Source organism: Arachis ipaensis, chromosome B7 (assembly GCF_059453495.1).
Source record: "Arachis ipaensis isolate K30076 ecotype BB chromosome B7, ASM5945349v1, whole genome shotgun sequence".
Classification (NCBI taxonomy): Eukaryota; Viridiplantae; Streptophyta; class Magnoliopsida; order Fabales; family Fabaceae; genus Arachis; species Arachis ipaensis.
In genome coordinates, this window is record NC_142442.1 from 139,047,958 (window position 1) to 139,068,089 (window position 20,132).

At 29.1% G+C, this 20,132-nt stretch overlaps 2 protein-coding genes across 2 annotated transcripts; both read left to right on the plus strand.

The window, feature by feature from the left end:
- Positions 1 to 1,719: 1,719 nt before the first annotated feature.
- Positions 1,720 to 2,847, plus strand: LOC107607887 (uncharacterized). The gene is made up of 2 exons (XM_016309784.1): positions 1,720 to 2,072; positions 2,160 to 2,847. Exons 1-2 carry the CDS (start codon positions 1,720 to 1,722, stop codon positions 2,845 to 2,847), a joined length of 1,041 nt encoding a protein of 346 aa, XP_016165270.1.
- Positions 2,848 to 3,877: 1,030 nt separating this feature from the next.
- Positions 3,878 to 5,968, plus strand: LOC107606181 (purine permease 1). Its single transcript, XM_016308182.3, has 2 exons — positions 3,878 to 4,776; positions 5,454 to 5,968. Exons 1-2 carry the CDS (start codon positions 4,024 to 4,026, stop codon positions 5,838 to 5,840), a joined length of 1,140 nt encoding a protein of 379 aa, XP_016163668.1. The 5' UTR covers positions 3,878 to 4,023; the 3' UTR covers positions 5,841 to 5,968.
- Positions 5,969 to 20,132: the final 14,164 nt, after the last annotated feature.

Below are 20,132 nucleotides of genomic sequence, written 5' to 3' on the forward strand. Positions count from 1 at the left end.
AGCTTTATTTTTTTTTATAATATGGTTTATATCCATTTATTTTTATTTTTTATATAAAAATTATATTATATATATTTATATATTATTTTTTTAACTCATTCTTATAAATATTAGCATATAATTAATATAGATAACATATATATCGAATAAATATCTTTATTGAATTAATTATAACAACTGATACAAAATAATAATATAGTAATAACTTAATTATAGCAAGAATCTTTATTAAAATAATTGACTAATAATTTGAATATGATTAATATAGTTAATGAATATAATCGATGTGATTGAGAGTGTATGGCAATTATAGCAATTATATCAATTTCCAGCATAATTAACGTGACTTCATAATAATAATTGACGTGACTAATAACCTATTATGCAATAATAATAATAATAATAATAATAATAATAATAATAATAATAATAATAATAGTTTCAACTTCATATAATTGATATAATTGATATAGTTCTAATCAATATATAGTAATAATATTATATGGACATAAGATTAATTAGTTAACTAATTAAATTTAGATTATGAAGTTTTATTTCTCAATCAAATTTTTAATCATTAGACATTTAGAGTAAATTTTGACTATAAAAAAAATAGTTTTAATTGTTTCCTATTTTATTTATTTATAGTCATAATTAAAATTGATATAATTATAGTAAATCTCTATAATTATAGCAATATAAACCTACTTCATATATAGCAATAATATTATCTATCTATCTACTTAATATACTAAAATTGGGTTTTCTCCCAACTAATAAAGGTGACGTGTCGATTTCTCGTGAGTCCGTTTTCCCTCCAAAATACATGAAATTTTCCATCTATTCTAAATTATTTTATATAATTATAATTATACCAATTTAGGAACATATCTTCATTATTATTATATCAAATCAATATTTAAAATGATCAAATCTTATAATATTAATAACGCACATTAATTTTAAATATTTTTATTTATTTTAATTATATTAATTATAAAAATATTGATATAATTTTAATTCTTATTCATTATTCAATAATAATAATAATAATAATAATAATAATAAATTATAATAATAAAATTAAAATTATTACGTAGGTAAAGTAACATCTTAAAATTATAATAATTTATCACTGGTAATCCAAAAAATTATAATAGGATTACGTAAAATTATTTTTGGCATTAGCATATAATAATTCTACAAGTTATTTTTTTATTACTTTAACCTGTTATAATTCTATCTTCTTATGATATTTATTTCAAATATTTTTAGTTATTATATCAGTCCATAATAATATATCTCTACCCTTTTCTATTTCAATCTGTATATATTAGGTATAATATTTTTATTTATTGTCCGAAATTTCTCTAATTATGATAAAAGATAATGATTCTAATTATGATATGATAAAATTATATTATTTTAACAAAATTAATATATGATACAAAATTACTATATATAATAAAAAATTACCTTAATAATAAATAATTTACATGTTTATTTTTGTTTTACTAACTAATTTAATAATTTTTCAAATAATTGTGTTATTTTAAATTAAAAAATACAGATTTGATCATGTCAGAAGTCCAAATAAAAGATATTGCACTTGTAAAAATTAAAGATTTGATCCAGTCAAATGACAAGTCATTGAAAGAATATTGTGGAATGCCATATCTTTTAGAAAATTTGGTGTCCAGCTTAGAAGACAGAATTATAATGGAAGAGTTGAATTTTGATGTTAATGCTCTTGCGAATGAACTAGGTGGGTATTTAGAAAGGCTAACTGATGAGCAGAAATTTGCATACGATCAAATAATTGGTGCTGTTAGCGGTAATATGGGTGAACTTTTCTTCTTATATGGTCAAGGTAGTTGTGGAAAAACATTCTTATGGTCAACTATATCATGCTCGATTAGGTCTAAAGGAGGTATAGTTTTAAATGTTGCTTCGAGTGGGATTGCTGCACTTCTGTTGTCTAATGGAAGAACTGCACATTCAAGGTTTAAAATTCCTTTGACCATAAATGAAGATTCTTTGTATAGCATTAAACATGGAAGTTCTCTTGCAAGGTTAATATCCAAGTCTAAATTAATCATATAGGATGAAGCTCCAATGATAAGTAAGTATTGTTACGAAGTTTTAGACAAATGCCTCAGAGACATCTTAAGGTGCTCAGATTCGTACAATGCTCATTTGCCATTTGGAGGTAAAGTTGTTATTCTCGGAGGAGATTTTAGACAAATTTTACCTGTGATTCCCAGAGGCTCAAGGCAAGATATAATTCAATCTTCTATTAATTCTTCATATTTATGGCATAACTGTAAGATTTTGAAGCTTACAAAAAACATGAGATTGTCGCTAAGTGAAAACACCAACATACAAGAACTCAGAAATTTTGCAGAATGGCTACTAAAAATTGGTGATGGTTTGGCTGGTGATACAACAGATGGTGAATCAATCGTTCATATACCATCTGACATTTTGGTTAAGAACTCTGAGACAGCTTTGGATGACCTCATTGATTTCGTGTATCCAGATATGTTATCCAATTTATCCGTTGAAAATTATTTTAAGGATAGAGCAATTCTTGCACCAACTCTGGATTGTGTCACTGATGTCAACAACAAGATGACTGCAGAGTTACCTGGACAAGAAAGAGCCTACTTAAGTTCAGACTCTATGTGTACTAAGGAGGAAAATATGGAATTTGAGTTAGATGCTTTCTCGCCGGAGATTCTAATAAATGGAATAAATTGTTTAGGTCTACCACCACACAAGTTGGTTCTAAAGGTTAGCGCTCCTGTTATGTTGCTCTGGAATATAGACCAGACTAATGGTTTGTGAAATGGAACGAGGATGCAAGTTAGAAAAATGAGAAATCATGTGATAGAATGCAAGACTTTAACTGGTAACAAAGTTGGGAGTATTGTTCTTATCCCAAGACTGAATCTAAGTCCAAATAATGAAATATTACCGGTCAGTTTCAAAGAAGACAATTTCCAATTATCATGTCATTTGCAATGACAATAAATAAGTCCTAGGGACAAACTCTATCGAAAGTTGGAATTTACCTTCCAAGGCCAGTTTTCACTCATGGGCACTTGGAAGATAACTGCACGATAAATGTAGTATATAGAGAGATTTTTGAGAGCCTATAATGAAAAGCTAATAACAAAATGTCTTACTAAATTTATTTATTTATTTATTAAAATTTATTACTATCAATTAAAAAACTTTAGAAATTCTAGGCGCTAATGGATGAATTCTTATTGTACATTAATAGTTTGAGAATATTAAAATTATCATAAAAATTCGTATTATTTTATTCTCCTAATAAATAATTTTATAATTACGTTAATCATATAATTTAATATACTAACATTGATACAGTGTTGTTTCAGGTATATATTTTGCAAGTATCAAGGAATAGCATTGAATTGTTATTCAATAGGTTTAAATTATTTATTGTTTATTACAGAACTTTCTGCATTACTATTCTCTATTAATTTGTTCTTCATTTTGAGTTGATCTTGATATGTTTTTACTTCACAATAAATTAACATATAAAATTTTGTTGATGAATTTAATTATTACTAGATTATTTATGGTCATATTGAGTATATATGTCTGATTTATTGAAAAAAATAGATTAAATAACTATTTTTTATTTAATACAATTAACACTATATTAAGAAAAAAAAATAATGCATACAAATTATTTTTTTATTAGTTAAATTATTATAATTGAAATGAATTTTAATACAACAACTTAAAATTATAATTTCAATTTTATCATGTGTATGGCAAATGTAATTTTATTACGTGCATAGCACGGGTAATAGTATAAAGGAGTTTCAAAACTCCAAACTATAGAGGAGTATGGAATCCGGTCCCAAGATTGTTTAATTAACTTGACGAGGTGAGTTCAATTATTGGTTATTCATATATTAAGAACACACCTACAATAATTGAAGTAGCAACAACTCTAATAACAAGCAGCAAAAGCTAATTAATTAAGCCATGGCAGAAGCAGTTGAAGCACAGCAACAACAACAAAGAAAAACAACAATGAAGAGAACCCTCCTCATAACTAACTGCATCCTCCTCTCAGTCGGGACCAGCGGCGGCCCTCTCATTATGCGCCTCTACTTCCTCCATGGCGGCCACCGCGTTTGGCTCTCCAGCTGCCTCGAAACTGCCGGATTCCCCATCATGCTCATCCCCCTCATCCTTTCCTACTTCCGCCGCAAAAACAATCGCCACTACCCTTCCGGAACAGAAAAACCTATAACTACGATGGTTTCAATGAAACCGCCACTGTTCTTCGCTGCCGCCTTCATCGGCATCCTCACCGGCCTCGACGACTATCTCTACGCCTGCGGTGTCGCCCGCCTCCCGGTGTCCACCTCCGCCCTTATCATCGCCACACAGCTCGCCTTCACCGCCGTCTTCGCCTTCCTCCTCGTCAGGCAGAAGTTCACGCCGTACTCCGTGAACGCCGTCGTGCTCCTCACCGTTGGCGCGGGGGTGCTGGCACTCCACACTCGCAGTGACCGGCCTGCCGGAGAGTCGACCGTGGAGTATGTGAAGGGTTTCGTTATGACTCTCATGGCGGCAGCTCTGTACGGATTCGTGTTGCCGCTTGTGGAGTTAACTTACAAGAAGGCGAAGCAGAACTTAACTTATTCTTTGGTTATGGAGATTCAGTTCGTGATGTGCTTCTTTGCTACTGTTTTCTGCGTCGCCGGCATGATCATCAACAATGATTTCAAGGTTTCTTCTTCTTAGCTTGTTTGCTTTTTCTTAATTAACTCAAATTATTTGCTAAGGTGTTTAACATAAGAATTTAATTTTTATTAAAAGTTAAAAATTAAAGAACGATATAAATAATACATAAAAATAATAGATTTAAGGTAAAAATTCAGATGCAGTAAATTTCACGTGAAGTTGATAGTTGATAGCTGAGAGTCGTTAGATGAAAATTTAGTCCAATCAATCAAATCATCTAACGACTCTCGGCTATCAACTTCACGTGAAGTCGACTACATCTGAGTTTTCACCTAGATTTAATTAAGTTTTTGTGTCACAAGTGAAAATTAACATGTAGTTATTTTTAGGTGAAATTGTTTAATTGAGAACGGTTACAAGTTAAGAATTGTTAAATAGATTTAAATCCTCTAAATTTTGAATCTTATTTTAGAGTGTAAAGTGTAATCTCTTACCATAATAAATAAGACAAAAAAATATTAAAAAAATTTATTTAAAAATAAAATACCATACTTCAAAATTTAAAAAATCTAAATTTTTGTTAAATAATTTGATATTTTTTACTAAATTATTATTTAATTATTTTTAATCATCAACTTTATACAAAAATAATTGCATCTGCATAAGTGGTTACCGTTCGCACTTAATAAGTTTGTTATGATTTTGGGATAAAAAATTGACAGGTGATTCCAAGAGAAGCAAGGGAATTTGGGCTTGGAAGAGGAAATTACTACGTGGTGATGGTGGCAAGTGCAATTATGTGGCAAGCATTCTTCTTAGGAGCAATAGGAGTTATTTTTTGCTCCTCTTCGTTGCTGTCTGGTATTTTAATTGCTATATTGCTCCCCGTAACGGAAATTTTGGCCGTTATTTTCTACAAGGAGAAGTTCCAAGTTGAGAAAGCGGTTTCTCTTGTGCTTTCCCTGTGGGGCTTTGTGTCCTACTTTTATGGTGAGATTAAGCAAGCCAACAAGGAGAAGAAGATGAAAATGATGGATTCCAAAAACAGTATCCCAGAGACAGAGCAGATTCAAACTCTTGCTGTTAGTCACAGTCCCAATAATATTTAGTTAGTTACTTGGGATATTAGGAGATACTATTTAATTTTGTTTTAGAAAAAGTCAAGAGAGGTCGTATTTTTATTAAAATTTGGTTAGTACTTAATCAATAAAAAAGAATGAGTAATTTCATATTATTAGATGTAATCTCACATCACTAAAAATATTAATAATAATTAATTAATGACTACAAATTATAAAATCTATTTAATCCCTGACACTTTTCTTTGTTTTATATATCTATATTATTTTTTGTTACTGTATAAGTGTGAATCAATCAACGAGTAAATATCATTCATTTTTAATCTCTCATCATTTATTTAAAAGATAAATAAATTTTGGTACATACTATAGTATTTATATATAGTTGTCTAATTTATTAAAAGAGATCAAATTTAATATTAATTTAAAAATATTAAAATAAATAATATTTAAATATTTTAAACTTGCTATAAAAGATAAATTCAATAAATTCGACATCAAATTCATAGACATAAAAAAATTTGCCATAAATTTTATATAATTTAAAAAAAATTATTTAATTTTAATTATTTAAATAATTAATTAGTATAAACGATTTATGACACATCAATAGATTATAATTTATAAAATTTATTTAGATTAATTACTTAAATAGTTAAAAATTAATTAAATTAATTATTTAAATAGTTGAAAAATAGTTAAAAATTAAGAAATTGTAAGTTTATCCTTCAAAAAGAAATGATCTGAAAACAAAAAGTGTATTTAGTATTTACTCTTCAATCAAACAAAGTGATTAGTAGGTGACGCAAAGCATCTCATAGGCAAAGCCGCATGCACCTTCAATTTCCAAATCCTATAAGACAATTCTACCGGTCAATTATTCAAGACCAAGCATATAGCATATAATTCACTTTATTGTTGTATTGGAATAAATAAATTAAAGATGAGCCACAAGTAGTTGTAGTATATATCTTGTTGTGATGAAGGCATCTTTTATAGATTATTCCGCTTACCATTTGCATATGTACACGTAAATAGCATAGCACTCTTCTTGTAATCTTGCAGCATAAAGTACTGCATTATTGGGCTGGCTTACAATTCAGAACCGCATTTTTCCTTTTTCACAAGTTCTTGCACGGGACTGAGTGCCATCATTGACTTCCTTGATCCATGCATGTTTAAATATAGGACCGAAATATTGTAAAGTAACTAATAAATAAGGAAGAGATAATAAATATAAAATATAGAAATATAATTAGATAACACTCGTATTAATTTTTATTAGAATTATTATATCAATATAATAGATATAATTGTGTATTGAATAATATTAAAATAAAGTATATAAGAAAGAGAATAGTAAAAAAAGAGAGAAAGAGAAGAATGTTATATTCTTATTGTTGTTGTAATTCTTCTGAGGCTTTAGCCTCCTATTTATAGATACAAAAGATCAAACATTCAAACTTTATTTAATATCATTTTGGCTTGGGAGTTTCATTTCTCATAGGAAAAATGGGCATCCACGTTCTTTTGAACTTATCACAACACTCCCCCTTGAATGACCATTTAGGATTATGCCTCATTAAAACCTTACTAAAGAAAAACTCAGTGGAAAAAAACATTAGTGAAGGAAAAAGAGTATAATATCCTTTGTGATGGGAACTGCATCATTAAAAACCTTGTCAAGAAAAACCCAATGAAAAAAAATATGACCAAGGAAAAAAGAGTACAGTCTCCCCCTTTTGTCAACATCATTTAATGTCTCGAAATCTGTGCATCCCAATCTTATGTACCAATCTTTTAAAGGAGGATTTGGGAGTGACTTTGTGAATAAATCTACCAGATTGTCACTTGAGCGGATCTGTTGGACATCAATTGTCCCTTGATTTTGAAGATCATGAGTAAAGAAGAATTTGGGAGAAATATGCTTTGCTCTATCACCTTTGATGTATTCGCCTTTAAGTTGAGCAATGCATGCTGTATTATCTTCAAACAGAACAGTTGGGGCTATCTTATGATCAATCAGTCTACATGATGACAGAATATATTGGATCAGACTTCTGAGCCAAAAACACTCGCAACTAGCTTCATGAATTGCTAGTATTTCGGCATGATTAGAAGATGTTGCAGCAATTGTCTGTTTCATGGACCTCCATGATATAGCTGTACCTCCATATGTGAACAGATATCCTGTTTGAGATCTCCCTTTATGTGGATCAGACAAGTATCCAGCATCTGCATAGCCAACTAATTGTGACTTGGATCCATATGGATAAAACAATCCCATATCAACCGTCCCATGAAGATATCGAAAGATTTGCTTGATTCTACTCCAATGTCTTCTGGTTGGAGAGGAACTATACCTTGCTAGTAAATTCACAGCAAATGATATATCGGGTCGTGTATTATTAGCAAGATACATTAGCGCTCCAATGGCACTAAGATATGGTACCTCTGGACCAAAGATATCTTCATTTTCTTCTTTAGGACGGAATTGATCCTTTTTCACATCCAAAGATCTTACGATCATTGGGGTACTCAAGGGATGTGACTTATCCATATAAAATCTTTTTAAGATCTTCTCTGTGTATGTTGTTTGATGGATAAAGATCCCATTTTTTATATGCTCGATCTGCAGGTCGAGAAAAAATTTAGTCTTTCCAATATCTTTCATCTCAAATTCTTCTTTTAGAGTTTTCATAATTGTTGGAATATCTTCAGGAGTCCCAATGATATTTAAATCATCAACGTACACAGCAATTATAATGAACCCAGATGCAAATTTCTTTATGAAAACACATAGGCAGATATCATCATTCTTGAATCCGTTTTTGGCCAGATACTCAGTAAGACGATTATACCACATTCATCCAGATTGCTTTAGACCATATAAAGATCTTTGCAATTTGACTGAGTATAACCCTTGCGAATATTCATTGGATGGTTTAGATATCTTTAGTCCTTCAGGGACTTTCATATAGATATCCCGATCTAATGAGCCATATAAATAGGCTGTTACCACATCCATTAAATGCATATGCAGTTTATGATATGCAGATAAACTGACCAAATAACGCAATGTTATCGCATCTACTACAGGGGAATACGTTTCTTCATAATCTATACCGGGTCTTTGTGAGAAACCTTGTGCCACAAGTCGGGCTTTATAGCGCACAACTTCATTTTTCTCATTTCGTTTTCTCACAAATACCCATCGGTATCCAACAGGTTTTACATCTTCTGGTGTACGGACTACATGTCCAAAAACTTCACATTTTGCAAGTGAGTCTAATTCAGCCTTCATGGCTTCTTTCCATTTTGGCCAATCATTTCTTTGTTGACATTCTTCGACTGATCTTGGCTCAAGATCCTTACTTTCATGCATGATATTTAATGCCACATTATATGCAAATATTTCATTGACAATTGTCTTATTTCGGTCCCATTTCTCTCTTGTAAAGACATAATTTATCGAGATCTCGTCATTTTCACAATTTTCAGGTACATGAACGTCTTCTGGCGTTAAAACTATATCAGAATTTTGGACAACTGCAGGTGTCTCTACTATGTCTTTTTCAACAGGAATATTATTTATCTCTTTTCGCTTTCGAGGATTTTTATCTTTGAAACCGACAGGCCTGCCACGCTTCTGGCGTGAATTTGCTTCAGTGGCTACTTGTCCTACTGGGACATCAATTCGAATTGGGGCATTTTCCGCTAGTATATGATATTTGGTTATCCTCTTTGTATCGAAAAATGTATCAGGCAATTCATTTGCTATTCTTTGCAAATGTATAATCTTTTGAACTTCTAGTTCACATTGCCCTGATCGAGGATTTAAATGCATCAAGAATGATGCATTCCAATTAAGTTCCTTTTCAGGAAACTTATTCTCTCCCCCCTAATGTTGGAAATTTTGATTCATCAAAATGACAATCCGCAAACCGAGCTTTAAATACATCTCCAGTTTGTTTCTCAAGATACCTCACTATATAGGGAGAATCATATCCAACATATATCCCCAATTTTCTTTGGGGTCCCATTTTAGTACGATTAGGTGGTGCAATGGGAACATATATCGCACACCCAATTCTTAAATGGGAGATATTTCGTTGCTGGCCAAAAGCTAATTGCATAGGAGAGAACTGATGGTAACTCATTGGCCTCAATCGGATAAGTGTTGCGGCATGTAAAATAGCATGCCTCCAAACCGAGGTTGGGAGATTTGTTCTCATAAGTAAGGGTCTAACAATTAACTGGAGGCGTTTAATAAGTGATTCTGCTAACCCATTTTGTGTGTGAACATAAGCTACTGGATGTTCAACACTTATTCCATTAGCCATACAATAAGTATCAAAAGCTTGGGAAGTAAATTCACCAGAATTATCAAGACGAATTACTTTGATTGGATTTTCTGGAAATTGTGCTTTTAATCGAATAATTTGAGCCAGTAATCTCGCAAACGCCAGGTTGCGAGAAGATAATAAGCACACATGTGACCATCTCGAAGATGCGTCTATTAGGACCATAAAATATCTAAAAGATCCACATGGTGGATGAATAGGTCCACATATATCACCTTGAATCCTTTCTAGGAATTTAGGGGACTCAAATTCAATCTTTACCGGTGATGGCCTTAAAATTAACTTCCCTTGAGAACATGCAGCACAACAAAATTCACTAGTTTTAAGAATCTTCTGGTTCTTTAGTGAATGTCCATGAGAGTTTTCAATAATTCTCCTCATCATGGTTATTCCCGGATGACCCAATCTATCATGCCAAGTTATGAATTCATTTGGGCTGGTAAACTTCTGGTTTACAATGGCGTGTGATTCAATTGCACTAATCTTGGTGTAATATAACCCAGATGAAAGTGAGGGTAATTTTTCTAATATAACTTTCTTATTTGAATCATGAGTTGTGATACATAAATACTCATGATTTCTCTCATTCATTGTCTCAACATGATATCCATTTCTGCGAATATCTTGAAACTCAACAAGTTCCTCAGGGACTTGGTAGATAATAGTGCATTATTTATTATAAATTTTGTTCCTGCAGGAAACAAAATTTTAGCTCTTCCGAAGCCTTCTATCACATTGCCTGAGCCAATAATAGTATTAACATATTCCTCTTTTGGCACAAGATGGGTAAAATATATATCACTTTTGATAATGGTGTGCGAACTTGCACTATCCGCAAGGCATACATCTTCATTATATATCCTTGCCATTTTCTTCAAAGACAAATAATAAAAATGAGTAGTAGTATGCACAGTTAAATTGAATACTTGATCGGAATTATTTTTCTAAGAAACACTGTTCAAAATAATGTCATATACTAAAATTTTATTTTAAAATATGACACATTTAATGATTTCAAAATTTATAAACATTAATATTTCATTATTTATATACATTTGAAACTTAAATACATGAAAAATAAAGCTTAACAATAAGTTCTTTACACTATTTATTTACATAGATACTTCACAATCCCACATATTAAACTATTTCATCATTGATCAAATGACCAATATTTCCCTCAAGGTCCTCAAAGAAATCAGATACATCATAATGAGTGTGGAATTTTCAGTATCATTTGAAACAAAATTTGTTTCCTTTCCTTTGTCATCCTTTTTCAAAGATGCCTGGTAAAGATCGACTAGGTGCCTTGGAGTACGACAGGTACGTGACCAATGGCCCTTTTCCACCACAACGGAAACACTTATCCTCTATTGATTTATTCTGCCCGATATTTCTTTCTTTATCCTACTTTTGGTGAGATCCTCTCTTTTAAACATAATTCCTTTTCCTTTCATAATTTTTCTTATTATTAAAACCTTACCATTTATCTCTTCTAGGGTAATGATTTGCCGCATTTACTTCAGGAAATGGGGCGGCGCCAGCTGGACGCGCTTCATGATTTTTCAATAGCAACAAGAAGGCAAGAAATTAGCTCGAAATATTTTTTAAACCCTTTTTCTCGATACTGCTGCTGCAGGAGCACATTCGAGGCATGGAAGGTTAAGAAAGTTTTCTCCAACATATCATGGTCAGTTATCTTTTCCCCACATAATTTCATTCGTGAGGTGATTCGAAACATTGCAGAATTATATTCATTTATAGATTTAAAATCTTGTAAACGCAAGTGCGTCCATTCATATCGAGCTTGAGGAAGTATCACTGTTTTCTGATGATTATACCTTTCTTCAAGGTCTTTCCAAAGATCTGCATGATCTTTTAATGTGAGATATTCATTTTTCAATCCTTCATCAAGATGGCGACGAAGAAAAATCATGGCTTTGGCTTTATCCTTATGGGATGCATTATTTTCAGCCTTAATAGTATCTCCAAGATCCATTGAATCAAGATGAATTTCAGCATCTAGTATCCATGATAAATAATTGTTTCCAGATATATCAAGAGCATTGAATTCAAGATGAGAGAGTTTCGACATAATAAAAATTTGTTACATGAGTCTTCCTAAAAATTTGATCAGAGTCTCGTGCTGATAACGTGTTGTAAAGTAACTAATAAATAAGGAAGAGATAACAAATATAAAATATAGAAATATAATTAGATAACACTCGTAGTAATTTTTACTAGAATTACTATATCAATATAATAGATATAATTATGTATTGAATAATATTAAAATAAAGTATATAAGAAAGAGAATAGTAAAAAAGAGAGAGAGAGAGAAAAGAATGTTATATTCTTATTGTTGTTGTAATTCTCCTGAGGCTTTAACCACCTATTTATAGATACAAAAGATCAAACATTCAAACTTTATTTAATATTATTTTAGCTTGAGAGCTTCATTTCTCATAGGAAAAATGGACATCCACGTCCTTTTGAACTTATCACAACACAAAATATATTAATACTAATAAAGCTTGAATCTAGTATAATCTCATAGAATTAGAATATCAATAATCCTACGTAGATAAAAATTACAAATAATAAATAAAAATATATACTTAAAAATATTTTTATTTAATTTATAAGAAAATATGAATAATTTTTTTTAATTATTTGATACAATTAATTTTTTATTAATATTTTTTATTTAATTATACCAAAAACTAATTAAAATTTTTGTAAGAATCAAATCTAAAAAAATTTATTAGTTTATTCCATCCATAATTATACGATTCTTATTTCAAATAAAAGTCTTAAATTCTTATATTATTAATCCTATATAATTTTATCGTATATAAATTTATAATTTTGACAATAATATCTCATAGTATGAATCACATTCACTATAATACCAAAATTTAAATTAATCCTATTAATTATGTAAATTTTGGTAATAAAATTTTAAACATAAAAGGACCATGACTATGATACCACTGAACGATTACAAGTGTTCATAACACGCAGCAGAAATAATAAAATAATTTTATTGATCTATTTTGTACTTAAAATTTTATTGAAATAAGATGGATTAGATGCCAATACCTGAGTACCCTAGTGAATAAGAAACTTTCTCCTTCGATAGTATGATGGTACTATGTGTATCCATACCGAAATTGATCATTGTTGTCAACTCCTTAATCAATGGATATACCATTTATATATATAATTTAATAAATGAGATCTATTAATCTTCATATAATAAAGACTACTATATATATATTAATCTACCCGAATCACTAATGTCCCCATTTTAATGATTCTATGATTAAAAACAATTTAAATTAAAAGTACTGAAAAAACGTATATCTCATTATTATGATCTCTATCGTAATTATTTGTTTCTAATTTTAATTAAGGACACTATCATAAATTATAAAATTTAATTCTTAATAAAACGAATAATAATTTATGATAGTATTTTGTTGGACATACACACTTATCTCCAATAGGCACAAAATTAACCGTGGATGTATCATTATATTTATTTATTATTTTTTTTACAACTTAAATTAAATATTTTCTATAGAACTAAGAAGAATGATAAATAAATGTATTAATGTGTCCACGGTTGATTTTGTGCTTTGGAGCTTGTATTTGTTCTCCAAATCATCGATCTTGTTCTTGTACTGCTGTCATGTAGGACATTTCGTTAATTATTTAACTTTGACCCCACGGTGGGACTAAATTGAAGCTAAATAAAATTTTTTTAGATTCAAATAGAACACTTTAAGCCTTAAAGACCAAGACAAGATTATGCCCAAATGTAAGGAACTAATTTAGTACTTTACCCAAAAAATATTTTGGCTGATTTTAGTTTCCTAAACTTTGGTTTCAAACTTTTCCTTTATTATATTCCTAGCAATGACTTACTGAAATAAATAAATATTAACTATCGGGTCTTTGTCTATTTTTATGAAGGACAAGACTCTCTTTATCCAAAAAAAAAAGAGATACTTTGGTCCTCAACCTTTTTCATTTTAGGATAATACGACTTCTCTCTTAAAAAATTTGTTAAATATTAACGAAAATTAATTTGTAGAAGTTTTATTTGTAATTTGTAGGAGTTTTAAACTCTCACAAAATTCTTTTCAACAATATAACCAAATATGACTACTACTACCACCACCTTTTTTATTCTCATCATTATTACTTTTATCTCTACTATTTTTATTGCGTAACTATATTTTATCACCATTGTTATCTTTTTTACTGTCATCATCACCAATATAAATATTATCAACATTAATGTTATCTTATTTCATTTCTTGTTCGATGCTATTTTATTTCTTTAAAAGTTTTTGTATTGCAATTATTTTTTTGCTGTAACATCATTTATAACAATGGTCTTTTTTCACTTAACTACTACTAATGAAGGAATTTTACAAAAATAAACTTATTAATAGTTTGTGGGAGTTTAAAATCTCCATAAATTACAAATAAAACTTTCACAAAATTAATTTTTGTTATTATTTAATAGATTTTTTAACAAAAAGATTGTATTGTCCTAAAATAAAAAGATTAAGGACTTGTATGGATGAGCTTCTAAGAAAAGATTTTTTTTCGAGTTATCTTTTTTTAAAAGATCTTATGGAAAAGTAAAAGTAATTTTATGTTTGGATATCTCATGTAAAATGATCTTTTTATTTATTAATTATGTTTGGGTATAACAATATAAAAGTACTTTTTTGTTTATTTATTATACGAAAACATCTTTTTTTTTTTAAGAAAAAAGATCTTTTAAAAAAAGATGTAAATTACATATTCTCAAAAAAGATGTTTTTTTATTTTTCTAGTGCTTTTACTTTTACTACTAGAAATTTGTCAAGCACGCTAAAAAATAAAAAAAAATATTTTTTATTAAATTTTTTTTATCAAAATAATGACATCCAAACAAACACTAAAAGTTTAAGTGTCCTTTTTTTGGACAAAATATCTCTTATCTTAGTGAAAATAAACAAGCGTTGAGTTGGATATTTATTCACTAAACTTACAACTAGATTTGCTCCTTAAAAATAATATATAGAGAGTTTATTTATTTATATTAAAAGAAGAAAACATTAAATTTAATTTTAAGGGTATCTCTAAAGACATATCCTTAAAATTAATTAATTGTTGCAACAATTAATAAATATTAAATAAAGTAAGTTATGACTGATTTTGGCTGATTTTCTTTGGTTACCAAACATTTTCGATGTCTAAAACGAGCACAATAATTATGTGCTTATTGGATGCGCCACATTTATATAGACCATTAGATTTGATTAGATGAAAATCAAATGCTAATATGAAAGAAGAGCATTGATGGACTCTAATAAATATAGAATATCCTAGTACATAAATAAATATTTTAAATGACAATACTTTAAAGGGTAACAGAATCTTTTATTCTTAAATAATTAAATATAAAACATATAAATACAAAAATATGAGTATTCTTTATTCAATAAAATTAATTATTATGCAAAAAATTTTTATGATATTAAAAAATTTTATTAAAATAAAATTTTAAATTGTAACATAAAAATATAAAATAATTAATATTTTATTTTATATTACTTGACAAATAATTAGATTATTATATTCAAAATTTATTAACTAACTAATTTTATTAAAGATATTATTATATAATATAATTTTTCATCAAAATATTTTAAAAATATAATTTATTTAAAATATTATATATAATACATGAAAATATTAACCTTTTTATTTTTTTCAATTTTTTTTAAAAATAGAATAAATAATATAATTCTAAAAACATACCTATCATATTACATATTTACTTATATTAGTAAGACCTAAACTAATCAAGCTTACGTAATTAAAAATAGGGATAAGTATTGTTTTGGTCCCTCACATTGAGGGTCAGAATCGAACCCGTCCCCGATCTAATTTTCGATTTAGAATCGTCCTTAACGTTTTTTTTCGTATTAAAATCGTCATTTTTAATAAAATTTTTAATTTTATTCCTAAACTACCCTTACTTTAATAAAATTTAAAAAATAAAAAAAATAAAACACGGTTGGAGTGGGGGGAGGGGAGGGGGAGGCGGGAAGGGGAGACAGGGAGGGGGAGACCGGAGGTGGGGGTGGGGTGGGGTGGGAAGGGGAGACCGGGGGTGGGGGTGGGGGTGGATGGTGGTGGGAAGGGGAGACCGGAGGGTGGGGGAGACCGAAAGGGGAGACCAGAGGTGAGGTGGGGGTGGGGTGGGGGTGGATGGTGGTGGGAAGGGGAGACCGGAGGGTGGGGGAGACCGGGAGGGGGAGACCGGGGGTGAGGTGGGGGTGGATGGTGATGGGAAGGGGAGACCGGAGGAGTGGGGGAGGGGGGAAGGGGGAAGGGGAGACCGGGGGTGGGGGTGGCGGGAAGGGGAGACGGGGAGGGGGAGAGGGGAAGGGGAGGAGGAGGGCGAGGGGAGACCGGGGGTGGGGGAGGGGAGGGGGAGGCGGGAAGGGGAGACCGGGTGTGGGGTATTTTTGTCCAAAAAAAATAAAAAGAACGATTTTAATACGAAAAAAAACGTTAAGGACGATTCTAAATCGAAAATTAGATCGGGGACGGGTTCGATTCCGACCCTCAACGTGAGGGACCAAAACAATACTTATCCCTTAAAAATATAAAACATATAAATATAAAAAAAAATTTCAAAATATTATGACATTTACACTAATTTTTCATATATATATATATATATATATATATATATATATATATATATATATATATATAAATTTGGTCGAATTAAAAAATAAAAAATTTAACTAAAACAATAAAAAAATATTTGAAAATAATAAAAATAAAAAATAATCTTGTTATAAATATATAATTTTAAATATTATATATATGAAACTTTAAATGGTAATTTTAATAAATAAAAAATATATTTTTTTTTGTATTTATATGTTTTATATTTTTAATTACGTAAGTTTGATTAGTTTAGGTCTTATTAATATAAATAAATATATAATGTGATAGGCATGTATTTAGAATTATATTATTTTTATTCCTTTTTTCTAAAAAAATTGAAAAAAAATTGAAAAAGGTTAATATTTTCATGTATTATATATAATATTTTAAATAAATTATATTTTTAAAATATTTTGATGAAAAGTTATTTTATATAATAATATCTTTAACAAAATTAGTTAATTAATATATTTTTGAATATAATAATCTAATTATTTGTCAAGTAATATAAAATAAAATTTTAATTATTTTATATTTTTATATTACAGTTTAAAATTTTATTTTAATATAATTTTTTAATATTATCAAAATTTATTGTATAATAATTAATCTTATTGAATAAAAAATATTCATATTTTTGTATTTATATGTTTTATATTTAATTATTTAAAAATAAAAGATTCTGTTGTCATTTAAAGTATTACATATTAAAGTATTGTCATTTAAAATATTTATTTATGTACTAGGATATTCTGTATTTATTAGAATCCATTAATGCTCTTCTTTCATATTAGCCTTTGATTTTCATCTAATTAAATCTAATGGTCTATATAAATGTGGCGTATCCAATAAGCACATAATTATTGTGTTCATCTTAGACATACCCCAATTTTAATATATAAATAGAAAACAAATGCACTAGAAAGGATTATCAATGATTTTATGGCTTCGCTCCTTAATCAATAAGAATTAATGTCTACACATTTTTAAAATTATTATATATAACACAAGCATAAATCAATTCAAAATAAGTTTAAAACAAGAATTATTCTCCACGTATAAGCATTTTTTTCATACAAATCTTTACAAGTCATTTATATTTACGTGCTTCATATCGTTATTGTACGTTCTTCTTTGTTATCGTCGTCATCAACACCACCTCTTCCTTCTCCTCTTTCTCCTTTTTTTTATTGGAATTTTTTCTCCTCATTTATTTTTCTTTTTCTCTTCCATCATCAGTTATCTCGTTGTTGAAGATACTGAATAATTCAGGTTTAGATTGTTAATTGAACCAGAACGAAATTGAATATTATTTTGAATCCAATCAAATGGCTGAGGTGTGGTTCAATTCAGAAGAAAAAAAATGTAGCATTAAAGGAAATATTTTTCTGTATTTGCAGCAAATTTGGGTGTATTTTTATTCTGATAAGTTCTGCATATTTTAAAACTCGTCTTCTTCTTCCTTCTCATCTTCTGTTACTTTTTTTTTATTCATTTTTTTTATTTTACATTCTCAAGTTTCTTCTTATTTTACTCTCTTAATAAGAATAAAAACAAAAATCAAACAAAGAAGAAGAAAAAATATATAATGCTGCAAAATTACTTGGAAGATGATGAACTTACATTCATTTAACTAAAAGAAAGAAAGAAATAAGGAAAAAAAGAAGAAGAAAAAAATGCAGCATTAGAGAAAATATTTTTCTATATTTACAGCAAATTTGGGTGTAACACGAAGATATTTGAATGTAACACGAAAATATTTGGGTGTATTTTTATTCTGATAAGTTCTACATAATTCAAAACGCTTCTTCTTCTTTTGCTTTCTGTTTTACCTTCTCAAGTTTCTTCTTGTTTTACTCTCTTAACAAGAATAAAAATAAAAAAATCAAATACAAAAGAAGAAGAAACACATAATGCTGCAAAATTACTTGGAAGATGATGAACTTACATTCATTTTACTAAAAGAAAGAAAGAAATAAGAAAAAAATACAGCATTAGAGGAAACATTTTTCTGTATTTGCAGCAAATTTGGGTGTAACACGAAGATATTTGGGTATATTTTTATTCTGATAAATTCTGCATAATTCAAAACTCTATTCCTCTTCCTCCTTCTCGTCTTCTACTGCTTCTTCTTCTTCTTCATCTTCTTATTTCATATTCTCATAATTCTTCTTGGGAGGAAAAAATCAAACAAAAAAAATATAATATTGCAAAATCATTAGAAAGAGAAGGAGGAAAAAAATGCAGCAATAATAACAGTAGTAAAAAAGGGACGATGAAGATGAAACACGTGAAGAAAAATGAGGAGAAACACAAAGAAGAATGAGAAGAAGAATGAAGAGGAAGAGGAGGAAAGCGAAGTGCGCTATGGAAACCATTGAGTAGCGCTTGTTGACACGTTCGTATGGGTGAGCGACTTTTTTGTTGAATTTAGCCTAACTTGTATGACTTGTAAACCAAAATGACTTGTATGTGTAGCACTTCTCTAAAAACAAATTATTAGTCTACTCAAAAGAACGAATCCCAAACAATGAAATGATAATTCATACATTTTATTACTTTTTTGTTGGTTGCATTTTATATCATCTTTTAGAATAAATTAGTTTGATAAGTCATCAATTCTATTAGCATATGAATCATTTTTTGTAAATTTAAAAATTTTCATGATGATTCGCTGAACTATACATATGATAATAGGGGTGGTGACTGAGCCTAAATCCGTCAGACCGACTTGCGTAATCTGTCAAAAAAGGTAGGTCGGGCTGAAAAATTGGGACCGCCAAAGAGCAAATGCCCGCCTAACCCGCACCGCTTAAACCGCAGGCTTTGACGGAGCGGGGCAGGCTTCCCTGCCGGGCTTAGTATTTTTTGGTAAGGGGATATTTTTGCAATTTTTTTGTCAAAATCTAACTTTTTCCAACCCAACTTACAAGAGTATGAAGATGAAAATTGAGTGTTTTGGATTATGTTTATATTGCTTTGGAAACAATATTTATAATTATATTTTGGATTATGTTTATTTTTACTTTGGAGACAATATTTCTAATTATGTTTTGGATGAAAACTTGGTTTATAATTTTATTTATTAGATATTTATAATTACAAAGACTTTAATCTTTGTGAAAATAAAAAATATAATTTTTTTATATCTTTAGAAATTATAAATTTATTAATATGGTTGTGAAATTATATATATTATTTAGTAGTTAAA

Bases quoted from the DNA above. Each gene is read 5' to 3' on its own strand.
- LOC107606181 (XM_016308182.3), top strand. From the start codon at position 4,024: ATGGCAGAAGCAGTTGAAGCACAGCAACAACAACAAAGAAAAACAACA. The intron at 4,777-5,453 runs GTTTCTTCTTCT...AAAAATTGACAG, and splicing joins TCATCAACAATGATTTCAAG to GTGATTCCAAGAGAAGCAAG.
- LOC107607887 (XM_016309784.1), top strand. From the start codon at position 1,720: ATGGAAGAGTTGAATTTTGATGTTAATGCTCTTGCGAATGAACTAGGT. The intron at 2,073-2,159 runs GTTAATATCCAA...CAAATGCCTCAG, and splicing joins CATGGAAGTTCTCTTGCAAG to AGACATCTTAAGGTGCTCAG.